Here is a 13,884-nt window from a genome sequence, read left to right as displayed (position 1 = left end):
GGAGAATTCTGGGAATTGAAGTCTTAAAGTTGCCAAGTTTGAAGATCTCCAGTTTAGATAGTTGTGGCTTTGAAGATACTCTATTGTGAAAGCTATAAAGATCTGTAGCAGTTGCGGGGGAATCCTACTTTTGTCATACTTCACCACCACCACCCAAAAAAATTCAAACTTCTGTGGTTTTAAAACTGGGTCATTCCTCTGACCAGGCAGGGCTTCTTACAAGTAACAGGAAGAACCAGATAAAAGAACTTCTGAACCTAAAATTGAGCTCAAAATTTCCATGGTTAAGGGAGTCGTGCTCCATTTTATGACCTGTCTTTATCTCTTCATTAAGAGAATCACTGCAGCTGTAAAGTTATTAACCCAGTTGTTAAGTGAATTCTGGCTTCCCCATTGACTTCGCTTCTCAGAAGGTAGCAAATTGTAGTCACATGACCCTGGGACAGTACGACAGTCATAAATATGGATCAGTTGTCAAGCATCTGAATTTTGATCATGTGACCCCCGAGACCCTGTAACAGTCATAAAGAACATGCCAGTTGCCAAGTATCTCCGTGTTAATTCGGTGACCATTGAGATGCTGCAGTGGTTGTAGGCATGAAAGAGGGCCACAAGTCACCTTTTTTCAGTGCTGTCGTAACATCGAACAGTCATTTACCTGTGCTGGAATCCACTTGAATTCCTCTTATATGCTCTCAGTGTACATAAAAGAAAAAGATACATTTGTCAAGAATCATGAGGTACAACACTTAACAATTGTCATAGGGGTCAAATAAGCAATGAAGAAGCAATATTAATAAAAATCTTGGGATACAAGCAACAACTTATAGTCATACAGTCCTAAGTGGGAGGAAAAGGATGATAGGAATGATGAGAAAAAACTAGTAGTAATATAAGTGCAGACTTAGTAAAAAGTTTGACAGTGTTGAGGGAATTATTTGTTTAGCAGAGTGATGGCGTTTGGGAAAAAACTGTTCTTGTGTCTAGTTGTCTTGGTGTGCAGTGCTCTGTAGCGACGTTTTGAGGGTAGGAGCTGAAACAGTTTATGTCCAGGATTCAAGGGGTCAGTAAATATTTTCCCCGCCCTCTTTTTGACTCGTGCAGTATGCAGATCCTCAATGGAAGGCAGGTTGGCAGCCATTGTTTTTTTCTGCAGTTCTGATTCTCCTCTGAAGTCTGTGTCGGTCTTGTTGGGTTGCAGAACCAAACCAGGTAGTGATAGAGGTGCAGATGACAGATTCAATGATTCCTCTGTAGAACTGTGTCAGCAGCTCCTTGGGCAGTTTGAGCTTCCTGAGCTGGCACAGAAAGAACATTATTTGTTGTGCTTTTTTGATGATGTTTTTGATGTTAGGTGACCATTTTAGGTATTGAGATATGATAGAACCTAGAAAGAGCCCATTTGGGTTATGTGGCATAAATACATTAAGCAGGGTTATTAACTTTTAGTCTGCGGAGAGGGGCGGAATACAAATCTAATTAATAATAATAATAATAATAATAATAATAATAATAATAATAATTATTATTATTATTATTATTATTATTATTATTATTATTTTCTCTCCCTCCGTTCTTTTTTTTCTTTCCTTCCTTCCTTCCTTCCTTCCTTCCTTCCTTCCTTCCTTCCTTCTTTCTTTCCTTCTTCTTTCAATTGATTGTTTCTTCATTGCTTATTTGACCCCTATGACAATCATTAAGTGTTGTACCACATGATTCTTGACAAATGTATCTTTTTCTTTTATGTACACTGAGAGCATATGCACCAAGACAAATTCTTGGCCAATAAATAATTCTATTCTATTCTCTTTCTTTCTTTCTTTCTTTCTTTCTTTCTTTCTTTCTTTCTTTCTTTCTTTCTTTCTTTCTTTCTTTCCGCCCTTAGATTTTCCTGTGAGGCATTTCATTGTCAAAATGAGACTCCAGGCATCTAAATATCGTATCTTTGAAAAGAGCCAGCCATGAGATCAGGTTTTTTCAACCTTGGCAAGTTGTGTGGACTTGTGTGGACTTCAACTCCCAGAAATCCCCAGCTACCATGCTGACTGGGGAATTCTGGGGGCTGAAGCCCCCGTCTCTCGAATTTGTCTAGGTTGAGAAAAACACAGCATTAGATGCTCTTAGTAACTCCAGATTTTTGTTTTAAAATGTGTGAAAAGATTTTAATTGTAATATGTGTTCTGAATTGTGAGCAGCCCAAAGTCGTTCGCTGAGATGTGTGTGTGGCTATAAAAATCAAATAACTAAAATAAAAGGTGGCATGATTTGACCATGAGCAGGTAAAAGAACATTGGGAGCAGAAGCAACTTCTGACTTCCTAATGGCTTACCCGTTGATTTCCTTCTGAGAGACTAGCAGGGAGCATCAGAAATCTCCTTTCCCTTCCCAGCAGGTGGGTGAATGGCTGCTCCCAGGTGGGAAACTCACAGAACATTGAAAATTAAGGTCTCATGGGTGCAGCAGTAGCACTGAAGCAGTCACAACCTCTCCAAATTTTGATCCTTTGAGAGTCCTGTGTCCTGAATTTTTAACATTCCATATGTTAGCCCATTTAAGATGACTTGGTTTAAAAACGGTTCCCCTGTGATGCCATTTTATCCAGTTAATGGTTATGACAACAATAATTTTAATAGTATACAGATCCGGAATACATTCCCCAACTGAAGTAGCAATTTTGCAGGGAATATCAATATTTTTAAACTTCTTACATAAGATGTAAATTTTGCCACCTGAAGAGGCTGCGTTCAAATGATGCTTTAGGTAAGATGATTGAGTTTCCCATATCAAGTTTAGACGATCAGTTATTTTGAATTTGGGTCGTTATTTCGGTCTTCTGCACTTATATTGCATCTGAATCAACTGAATGTCCTATTTAAAAAGCCGAATTTGGGGATTACATTGGTTGAGTTAAAATTTTTACAATTGAGTCAGATTCAGCGTGGCAGCCTCACAAAGACAGAAGATAAAAGCTTCCAGTCTGTTGGAAACCAATCAGTTTATTACTTTATCCAAAGTGTGGTTTGTACAATTGACTCTAAATTAAATTTCAGCAGATCAGGTCCTGTGGGAGTTTTATTTTTGGAGAGTGCATAAAAAAGCAGTGGTTGTTATTATTATTATTATTGATTCATTTTTTGGCTATCTTTTTAGTCACTGTTACTCAGTAGTTTATACTTATAGTTGCAGTTTATTTTCTACTTGTGTTACACAACACTGTTACACATCTGTTAACAAACCATGATGGTGCCACAATGTCAACATAACCATAACATATGCAGATGACACAGCTGTTGTGACACAGATACAGTTGTTGTCATTGCAGGAATTGTGTGCCTGTTGTACGTATCCAAGTGTTTCTGTAAGTTTTTATCAGTATAAGATCATGTCCACATGAGAAGGTTCACTTAAGCTGATTTATTGCTAAACGCCTCTGGGCTAAACGCCAGTCAGCACCTGGTTAGAGTTAGATAAAGATCAAAAACACTCAAGGAGGCTGGACTTAGTTTGCTTGTGGCAACACAGGGATGCTAGGCTGATGCCTCTTTTCACTCCTCCCCCAGGTTTGGCCATTCCTTCTCCTGCCTCTCTGCGGCTTTTACATCTTGAGCTCCTCCACACAAATCTTAGCCTTGGGTTAAGCCTAACATTTCTTAATCTTTTCCTTGTAGGTCTTTCGGCGTTGTTTTGTGGGAAATTGCCACCTTAGCAGAACAGCCTTACCAAGGCATGTCCAATGAACAAGTTCTACGTTTTGTGATGGAGGGAGGCCTCCTGGAAAAGCCAGACAACTGCCCAGACATGCTGTACGTATACCCAAACTTTTCCTGTCTTTCCCTGCCTTCTCCTCTTCAATTGACTGCTGTGGTGTTGGCCTGCTGGCAGAGGAGGCATGCTGTGGGTCCCGTCAGCCTGATTATTCCAGCTGGCGGAATCCACAAAGAGGGCCTTCTCTACTGTTGCTCCAGGGGTGGGTTCCTACTGATCTGGTGCGGGCACTCTGGTAGTGGCCCACTGATGGCTTGATTTTGGTGGGACAGCTCCAATGCTGTGTGTGCCAGGCCATGCATGCCGCCATATTTTTTCCATAATTTTGGGCAATTTTTTGGCTCTCTGAGTATGCGCAGAAGTAAAACCATCTTTTTGAGCATGCGCAGAAGTAAAATTGCGCACGGGAAACACTGCAATGCACACCAGTAACAAAAGATAAAAGGAATCCACCTCTGTATTGCTTCTGCCCTCTGGAATATCTTGGACTCTTGATGTGAGGTTGGCCCAACCCTCCCATCCTTTCCTAAGAGCCTTAAAGGTATTAATCCGCCAGTAGCTTGGGGCTCCAGTGGGGGAACAGCTCAATGGAGAGAGTTGATACAGTAACAACAGATCTCACCTTCCTCCCACTCAGATCCTGCCCTTTTTCTGCTGTCAATCTTCAATGTTTCTATGTCCTTAGATTTTAATTTTCAGTTTTAATTGATTAATGTTTTAATGTATATGGATAGATACACTTTTATGACTGCAAGCCACACACTGTTATCCTTTGGTAAGATGGAAGTTTTCCAAAATAGACCAGACAACCATTTGCCAGAATAATATAAAATCTCCTGCCTTGAGCAGGGGGGTTGGACTAGAAGATCTCCAGGGTCCTTTTACATTATTCTGTAAAAGTTCAGAAACGAAGACTATGGATGACATGATAGCAGTCTTCAATATTTGAGGGGCTGCTACAGAGAAGAGTGAGGTCGACTTATTTCCCAAAACACCTGAGGGAAGAACAAAAAGGAAGGGTGAAAGTCATTAACGAGAGGTCCAACCTAGAAGTCAGGAGAAATATTCAAAGAGTGGAAAAATTAATGGAATTGCTTGCCTCCTGGGATCGTGCTACATCATTTTCAAAATAATATGGCAACCAAAAGTGAATGCAATATTCCTAATGTGACCTCAGTTCTTCACTGAATACTACTCCCAGTTTCTCAAATAGAGCTAAGGGGAAATAATCATAGAAGGAGTGGTGTTAAAGGGCAATAGAGGGCTTACACAGACTTCTAACCAGGGGTGGGCTTCTAGCTGGAACGCTAAATTGGGCTCGCCACCGCAGCTCGTGAGTGCTTGTGGAGCCAGTGCGATTTTGCTTCTGCCCCTGTGAAGATAGCAAAATTGTGTACGGAGCCGCAGGTGTGTCCGTGTTTCGGCATGCGCGGAAGCAAAAAACCCTTGCTGAAACAGTTTTCAAAAATAGACCAGACAATCATTTGCCAGCATGCAATCAGATCTCCTGCCTTGAGCAGTGGGTTGGACTAGAAGACCTCCAAGGTCCCTTCCAGCCATCTTGGATCTATCTTCTATAGGTTCAGTGCAAAGATCAACCATTGGCATGAAATGCTACTTCCATAACACTAGTTTTTCTGTCCATTTTCCAGTTTTAGAGAAAGGGATATGAGCCAGGGGTCCCTAACCTCCAGGCCCAGCCCACTGAGATCCGAGCCACAGAAGCAGCGGGCAAATGCACATGGGCAGCTCCACTTGAAGCAATGGCCATGCATGCCCACCGTTGGCACAAATGGAGTTGCGTATGCACACCCAGTGGTCCTCTGAAAATATCTCCAGTTGATCCGCAAAGCAGAAAGATTGGAGACTGCTCATTTAAGTGATCAGAAAATATCACTTCCGCCTTGTCTCATCTTTCCTAACCAATTTTTCCTTGCCTATAAAATTTGGAACTCTAGATTGCATTTTTGAAACAAGATAGCCATCTCAACCTACGAATGATTCGAGGATCCTGGCTTAAATCTTTCACTGGAAATTTCCAGGTTGCAAACAAAAACACCAAAAAAAACCCAGCCTCTTGTTAAAAGCTTTTTCCTCTTCTATCTGACCAGGATATTTTTTTTCATCTTTTGAATCCAACCGGGGACCCCCTCCACCCTTTTTCTAGAGACCCAGGCTTTCCCCACCATGTATGTTTTCCAAAGCTTTAGGTTGATTTTTGCAACTTGATTGTATCAGGCTGGGCTGGGAAGTTGGCAAATGCAGAGCTTGTGTGTATACAGTTGCTTTCTGGAAGGAAAAACACTATTTTGCTTGCCCCAGCCCCTTTTTTTGGTCCGAGGCCGCATGAGGGATGCAACTGCTTAAGGGGCCTCAGCTGTTTGAGATTCTCAAGAAAAGAGCTTATTTTGCCAGAGGGCTCAGACGGGTATCAGGTGACAGCGCGCTAGCTGGAGTCGGGCAAAGGAGGCGGCTGTCGGCCGTTGCTAAGGAACTGAATTCCCCACCTTATTTTTTTTTCCCTTTATCCCCAGAATGGGAAATCTCCAGCAAGCTTTGAAATTCTGCTAAAGACAGAGGGGAATTATTTAACCAGGCCAGCCAGTGGGAACGGAGGGGGCACGGATGCACAGATTTGCAAAGCAGAAAAGATGTTAATTTTCACGGGCGAGAGCGTTATTAATAAATCAAGATCTCCCCTGTTACCCCCTCCAGCAATTGAGAGCGAAAATGATGTTTAAGCCCAGATAATTAAGGCTGGGGAAATTTATTTGAGGAGAGCTTTGTAACTGCCGTTTAACAGCTGCATCTGCTGAGGGGGACATGTCTTCTGGTCCCGACGCAAATGCCAGCCTACCGCTGACTTGGACGGCCTTACAGTTGCATCGTGTGCAGAATAAACACATGGACTCAAAAACTGGGTATTATGGGTTACTTTATTTAAATAATTATTTAGGACCTGCAGAGGCAACTAAATGGGGCGGAATTTCCTGTCAATAACTTTCCTGGGCAACTGGGTGTAGCTCCTTGCTGAGCAATGGGAGGCTACCATTAGCATTGCTTTGCTCTTCGCCATGCCCCCGGCGTGTGGCGGGAGGGGCCTCACTCCCCAGCTCCCCGCCCGAGGACTGGCATAGGTAAGCCCCAAGGGCACCCCCCTCCCTCCATCACTCAGGCCGGATGTGCCCAGGGCTTCTGGCAAGCGGCAGCCCATCACCTTCCAAAAGATGCCCTAAATGGGTGCTCATGACTGCTAACAGGTATAAATTGACATAATTTCTTGGATGAAGAAATGTTTTGGGGTGTGTTTTTTTCTTCTTCCCCCTGTAAGCTGATCAAATTACTCTCAATGGCTGGACAAGTCTTCCAGCTCACCTTTTTAGAAAGCAATTGATAAAATCCGAAAAAGCATTTCTGCTCCAGTTCATAGCCCCCCCTCCAGGGAGCGCAAAATTCAGCTTGCAGGCAGTCGAAGTAGTCCTCAACGTACGACAACAGTTGAACCCAACCTTTCTGTTGCTAAGCGGGACAGTAAAGTGACTTTCATCCCATTTTACAATCTTTCTTCAATCTGTGAATCTGTGCAGTTGTTCAATTAGTAATAGGGGTTGTTAAGTGAATAGGACATGGCTAGTCTAGAGAAGAGACGGACTAGGGGTGACCTGATAGTAATGTTCTAATATTTGAGGGTCCGCCACAAAGAAGAGGAGGGAAAACCTATTCTCCAAAGCACTTGAAGACAGGACAAGAAGCAATGGGTGGAAACTAAACAAGGAGAGAAGCAAATTGGAATTAAGGAGAAGGCTTAATAATAGTGAGGACAATCAGCTAGTGGAACTTTTTGCCTTCAGAAGTTGTGGATGCTCCAAGAATGGAAATGTTATCTGTTTGGATAACCAAATCTAATAAATTGAATTGAATTATAGAGTTTCCTAATTGAGCAGGGGGTTGAATAATCAGTTAAACATGAGCTAGCAATGTGTGGCAGCAGCCAAAAGGCTAAAGCAATTCTTTAAAAATATTTCTTATTAAGTTATATACATTAAAAACAATACAAAATACAATGGGGGTTTTTTCAGCTACCCATACCTTACAAGGAAGGAACCTGTTTGGGTGGGAACTGCAGGCCAGGAGAGGGTAAGGTAACCTTTTTAATTAGACTAGGTGGGCTGGGGAGTAAATGTTGAGGTGTATGCTTGAGTGAGTAAGGGTGAGATGACTGTTAGACAGAATGTGAGATCTGGGAATGAAGGTTGGTGACCTACCTTTCATATAATAATAATAAGCTCCCAACAACAATACATAATATACAAATCCAATATTAAAAACAATTTTTAAAACCTTATAAAAAACAATCATACAATCATACAAACCATACATAAATTGGAACAGCTATGGCTATATCAGTTTCCCCATGCCTGGCGACATAGGTGGGTTTTCAGGAGTTTGCGAAAGGCAAGGAGGGTGGGGGCAGTCCTAATCTCCAGGGGGAGTTGATTCCATAGGGCTGGGGCCGCCACAGAGAAGGCTTTTCCCCTGGGTCCCGACATTGTTTTGTTGACGGGACCCGGAGAAGGCTGACTCTGTGGGACCTGATCGGTCGCTGGGATTCATGCGGCAGAAGGCGGTCCTGAAGGTATTCTCCACTGCATCTGGAAGGAGAGTCCAACATGGGTAATTCACCAATCTTATTGGTAGAGACTGAGTTAATTTAAATATTTAAATATGAGGTAGTCACCGCCCCCTAGCAGCCCCCAATACCTCAGTTTTAAAAACTCAGTCTTAGTGTAGAGACTGTTGAGTTTTCTTCTGTGTAAATACTGTATTAATTGATAAGAGTTTTGATAATATTAATAAAAATATTAATAATATTGATAATAAATTATTAATTTTTCTGTTTTATTCCCTTCTTATCTTGCAGGTGCTGTAGATGAAGAAGGGATTTTAGGGGTCTCTGCCCTCCGTGGGCAGCAGCACCCCCATCTTACCTCTCCTCGAGCTTCCCTTCCCTCAGTGGGTACTATGCTGAGCGAGGAGCAACTCAGCCTTGGGTCCCCGGCCTCAGTGGCCATACCCGGCTGTCAGCTGAAGGTGAGGGGGTCCGCCCCCCTCACTGGGAAGCTTGGAAACCCGAAAAAAGAGGAAAAAAGCCGCAAATTCGGCTATAAACAGCACGCGAAGGCTTCTGGCACCATGCCAGCGCCTCTCAGCTGTTCGGCGGCTATAGAATAAAGCCGCCGCCGCCGCTCCGCTGCTGTTGCCCGATCGCCGAGCCGGAGAGCCGCTTAGAGCGGCGAATTTGAAGTCCGGAGGTGGCAGATCGTGGGGGGGCAGAGCCCTTGCAGGCAAACGGCCCGACAGGCAGGCTACAAAAGAGCGGGAGCGCCATTTTTGAGCGCGAAAATGCCCCGAGCCGCCATGTTGGGGGGGGCAGAAGATTGCTCTCCGTCCAATCGCTGGGCGCGACCAATCATACGGCGCAGGTGCAGGCTCGGTAGAGCCTGAACGCCATATTTGAGACATTTGCCTGGTGACAGCAGTTTCTGTCAGCGTGTCTCAGGTTTCAGTCAAAATCAGATCTACTGTTAACTGTGAGTATGGAGGAAAAGACCCTTGAGAAGTCATCTTCCCCCAGTGTATTGCCTCAGGATAAAGGCAAGGGGAAGTCCAAGGACAAATCTAAGGCCCAAGCCTCTTCATCAATTAAGGAGGCAGAGAGGCGCATTAAAGCGTTGGAGCAGAGACTGGAGGCAGCCCTCTTAACTCCTAGAACCACCTCTCCCTTATTGCAGGCCAGGGATCCACCAGCCCAATGTAATTTGAGACCATCAGAGACTTTATCAGAGAGAGAATGGTCTCCAGAGAGGCAGCACTTCATGCCTCATGTGGTTCCTCCAACTGGGCCTCAGCAACAGAGACCAGGGTCTGCCAGCCACTCATTACGGAGTGCCCCATCTGCCACCTTTACACCCACTGCGGCTGGGTTGCGGGTGCCACCTGATACCTGGCAGCAGATGTCCCCTGCCTTGCAAGGCCTCATCTCTGATGTATACTCACAAGGGATGGCTGTGGGGGTGCAACAAACTGCCCAACACCCCCGCTCTGCACAGCCCAAGAACCTGTGGGCTGCACCGCCCCCCTCGGGTATGGGGTCCTGGATGGAGGAGCCGTCTCCCCTGGAGGACATGGAAAAAGAATACGATTTTTCAGATGATGAATCAGCTCCAGATCCTCCTGTGCAAGCTGGACTTTTTAAGGCTCCCCTTTTCAAAATTCTGCTACACAAAGCTAAGCAGGTGGCAGATTTACCAGGTCCAACCAAGGCCTCCGAGGCCTCAGAGGACCCTAAGCCTTCAGCAGTGCTTTTCAAAGAGCCCCAACCCGAGACTGAGCATCAAACGCCCATGGCAGCAGCCTGCAGCAGCTCAAGGTCCTTCAGTCATCGAAAGGAAGTTTTATACCTTGGATGATGACATGGAAAAGCTGCTAGAATTTCCGCCCATCGATCAGCCAGTAATGACCTTGATCTCTAAGGCCTTAGTACCATCTGAGACTGGTGACAGCTTGAAGCCGGAGGATAGAAAGGCGGAAATTTTATTAAGGAAATCCCATCATATGGCAAGCTGGGCGTTTCGGGCAGCGACCGCAGCTTCATTTTTCAATAGGGCCTCCATAATGTGGTTACAGGAGGTACAGGCCCGCCTAGGTCCGGAAGAAGGTCGCTTACGTCAGGACCTCAGTAAATTATTGGCAGCTGCGGAGTTTTCTGCCGATGCAACTCTCCATGCCGCAAAGTTTTCGGCTAGAGGGATGGCGGCGTCACTTGCATCCAGATGCCTTCTGTGGCTGAGGAGTTGGCCAGCGGACCTGAAGTCCAAGTGGAACCTGGCATCATCTCCATACCAAGGGGAGAAGCTCTTTGGAGAAGCCTTGGACCCTGTCCTCATTGAGGATAAGGACAAACGTAAGACCCTCCCTAGAGCATACCGGCGCCAGGAGCGTAGACCCAATCCTTACGCTCGCCGTCAGCCCTTTCGTTGGGATTCCTCTTCCTCGGCGAGTCAAGGTAATAGGTCATACACCCAAAATCAGTATGGCCAACCCACCTTTAGAGGGGACCGAGCGGCCTTTCAGGATAGGCCCAGAGGATACCAGCAGTCAAGGCGTCCTTTTAGAGGGAACCAACGTGGCTTCAGGCGCACAAAATGACTTGGCCCCATTACAGCCCATAGGAGGCAGACTTCAACGCTTCAGTGCCTCCTGGAGGATTACCTCCACCGACAAATGGGCAAGGGCCACAATATCACGAGGACTGCGCCTGGAGTTCTTGCAGCCCCCGCCAAACCGGTTTGTCACCTGTCCGCTTACGCGAGACCCACTCAAAAGACGTCATCTACTACTGGAGATAACACACCTTCTCAAAATACAAGCGATAGAGAAGGTCCCCGAACATGCCAAGGGCACGGGATTTTATTCCATAGTGTTCCTAGTGCCGAAGTCTTCGGGGGGGTTCAGGATGATTTTAAATCTAAAGCTCCTGAATACCTTCATTCGGTATCGCAGATTTCGCATGCACTCCCTACAGTCGATTTTGGCCTCTGTTCGGCACAACGATTTTCTCACCTCTATCGACCTCAAAGAGGCTTACCTACACGTTCCGGTTTGGCCAGCACATCGTCGTTACCTCAGGTTTTGTCTCAACGGGGTCCACTACCAGTACCGTGCCATGCCGTTCGGCCTATCCTCGGCTCCCCGTACTTTTACGAAGCTGATGGACATTCTGACAGCACACCTAAGGGCCCAGTCCATAAGAGTTATGGCATACTTGGACGACATAATCGTTATGTCCAAGTCCATGGTCCAAGCGCAACACCATCTGGCGCTCACACGGGAAACTCTGGAGAGGCATGGGTACACGGTCAACGTGGAGAAGAGCCATCTTCATCCCACCACATCAATCCAACACCTCGGCTCCATCATCGACACCGCGGAGGACACGGTCTCACTAATACCAGAGAGGGTCCTCAATATCCGGAGATTGGTAACCAGCCTTCGTCGACAAAGGCAAACACCGTTGGCGACATTGTCCAAGGTACTAGGGACTATGGTCTCATCCATAGGGATTGTGCCATGGGCTCGCCATCACATGAGGGGCCTCCAATGGTTTCTCCTTCCGGCCCAGAGGGACAAGGTGAGTCACTCCCACCGAAAGGTGCGACTCCCAGCTACCGTCAAGCAGTCGCTGGCTTGGTGGTTGTCCCCAGCTTTGATCCAGGGTTCTCCTCTTCACAGCCACGAGCGTGTGATCATCACAACAGACGCGAGCTTGTCAGGCTGGGGCGCCCATATGGGGCCTCATATAGCTCAGGGCCTGTGGTCTCAGGAGGACTTAACCCAGGTCAATATCAACGTTCTCGAACTCAGAGCGGTTTTCTTAGCCCTTCAGGCCTTCGCTCCCTGGGTTCAGGACAGGCATGTCCTGGTTCTGACGGACAACGTGGCCACAAAAGCCCACCTGAACCATCAAGGAGGTACGAGATCTCATCGCCTCATGGCTCAAGCCACGGACCTCTTCGATTGGGCCGAATCTCATCTGGCCTCTCTGACGGCGGAGCATATTGCCGGGACCAGCAATGTGCAGGCGGACTGGCTGAGCAGGTCCACTCTAGATCCTTCGGAGTGGCGGCTGGACCCTGCACTTTTCAAGCAGATAGTGCTACGATTTGGTCTTCCATTGGTGGACCTCTTCGCAACCCCAGCAAACACCCAATTACAGAGGTTTTTCTCCCGGTTTCCGACGCCAGGGGCGGAAGGGGTCAACGCCCTATGGTCACCATGGCCCCAGGGGTTACTGTATGTCTTTCCCCCCACGTGTCTTATTCAGAGGATATTAGACAAGACAATTCGGGAGGGGGTGGAAATGATCTTGGTGGCTCCCTATTGGCCGAGACGGCCTTGGTTTGCAGACCTAGTAGCCCTGTCGGTGTCTCCCCCGTGGAGGATTCCAGATTCCGAGGTGGTGTTAGTTCAGGGGTCAGTTTGCCATCCGGACCCTCAGTGGTTCAAACTGACCGCCTGGCACTTGAAAGGGCGGGTCTGAGACAGCAAGCCTTGCCAGACGAGGTTATATCCACCATTCAGGCAGCACGTCGCCCATCAACGGTAAGACTCTACCAGGCCACTTGGGCGGCCTTCTGTAAGTTTTGTTCGGATCACCACCTTAATCCGGGGGAGGCTTCGGTTGTGTCAATCTTACGATTCCTACAGTCAGGGGTAGAGAAAGGGTTAGCCCCGAATACCTTGAGAAGGCATTTAGCTGCTCTGGCAACCATCATCCGGGTACCCCACGCTCGCTCCCTGGCACAAGATCCTTGGATTAGGGATTTTATTAAGGGCGCGATTAACACCCATGCGCCTCCAGTACACAGATTCCCGACGTGGGACCTTTCCCTGGTACTCAAGGCGTTGACAGCCCCTCCTTTCGAGCCGATGAGGACGATTCCAGAACGATTGCTCTCCTTAAAGACTGCCTTTTTAGTGGCAATTACGTCGGCACGCAGAGTGTCGGAGCTGTCGGCCCTGTCTACGCGCGCAGATTTATGTATATTCCACCCGGATCGGGTGGTTTTGAGGTTAGACCCTACATTTATCCCCAAGGTTAACTCCGGGTTTCATAGGGCTCAAGAGTTAGTGTTGCCAGACTTTTGCACACATGGACAGCACCCTCTCGAGCTGAGATGGCACAAGGTAAATGTTCGGAGGGCCTTAAAAATCTACATCAGACGGACTGGACATTTCAGGAAATCTGAGCGGCTGTTTGTGTCCTTTGGTCAGCGCTCAATGGGTCTGGCAGTGTCAGCTAGATCCATCAGTCGCTGGCTGAAAGAGTGTATTGAGGAGGCTTACAAAGCCCGGTCTCAAGTTCCACCAACCGGGGTAACAGCGCATTCCACTAGAAGTGCAGCCACTTCGGTGGCTTGGAGAACTCAGGCGTCCATAGAGGACATTTGCAGGGCGGCTACGTGGGCGTCTCCTTCCACCTTTATACGCCATTACAATCTGGACTCAGTAGCTTCAGCAGAAGCTTCGTTTGGGAGACGGGTTTTGCAGCAAGTGTGT

The 13,884-nt window shown here is 46.7% G+C and overlaps 1 protein-coding gene across 3 annotated transcripts in view; it reads left to right on the top strand.

Moving 5' to 3' along the window:
- Positions 1-13,884, top strand: part of IGF1R (insulin like growth factor 1 receptor) — a 449,624-nt gene that overhangs the window by 420,801 nt on the left and 14,939 nt on the right. For all 3 annotated transcript variants that reach the window (XM_070762987.1, XM_070762988.1, XM_070762986.1), the window contains one exon: positions 3,669-3,803. In XM_070762987.1, the coding sequence (XP_070619088.1) occupies positions 3,669-3,803 (135 nt within the window). The remainder of the gene's footprint in view (positions 1-3,668; positions 3,804-13,884) is intronic.

This window comes from Erythrolamprus reginae, chromosome 10 (assembly GCF_031021105.1).
Source record: "Erythrolamprus reginae isolate rEryReg1 chromosome 10, rEryReg1.hap1, whole genome shotgun sequence".
In the NCBI taxonomy this organism is placed as follows: domain Eukaryota; kingdom Metazoa; phylum Chordata; class Lepidosauria; order Squamata; family Dipsadidae; genus Erythrolamprus; species Erythrolamprus reginae.
The sequence above is the reverse complement of the archived record's forward strand: the minus strand, read 5'-3'. Positions and strand labels throughout refer to the sequence as shown.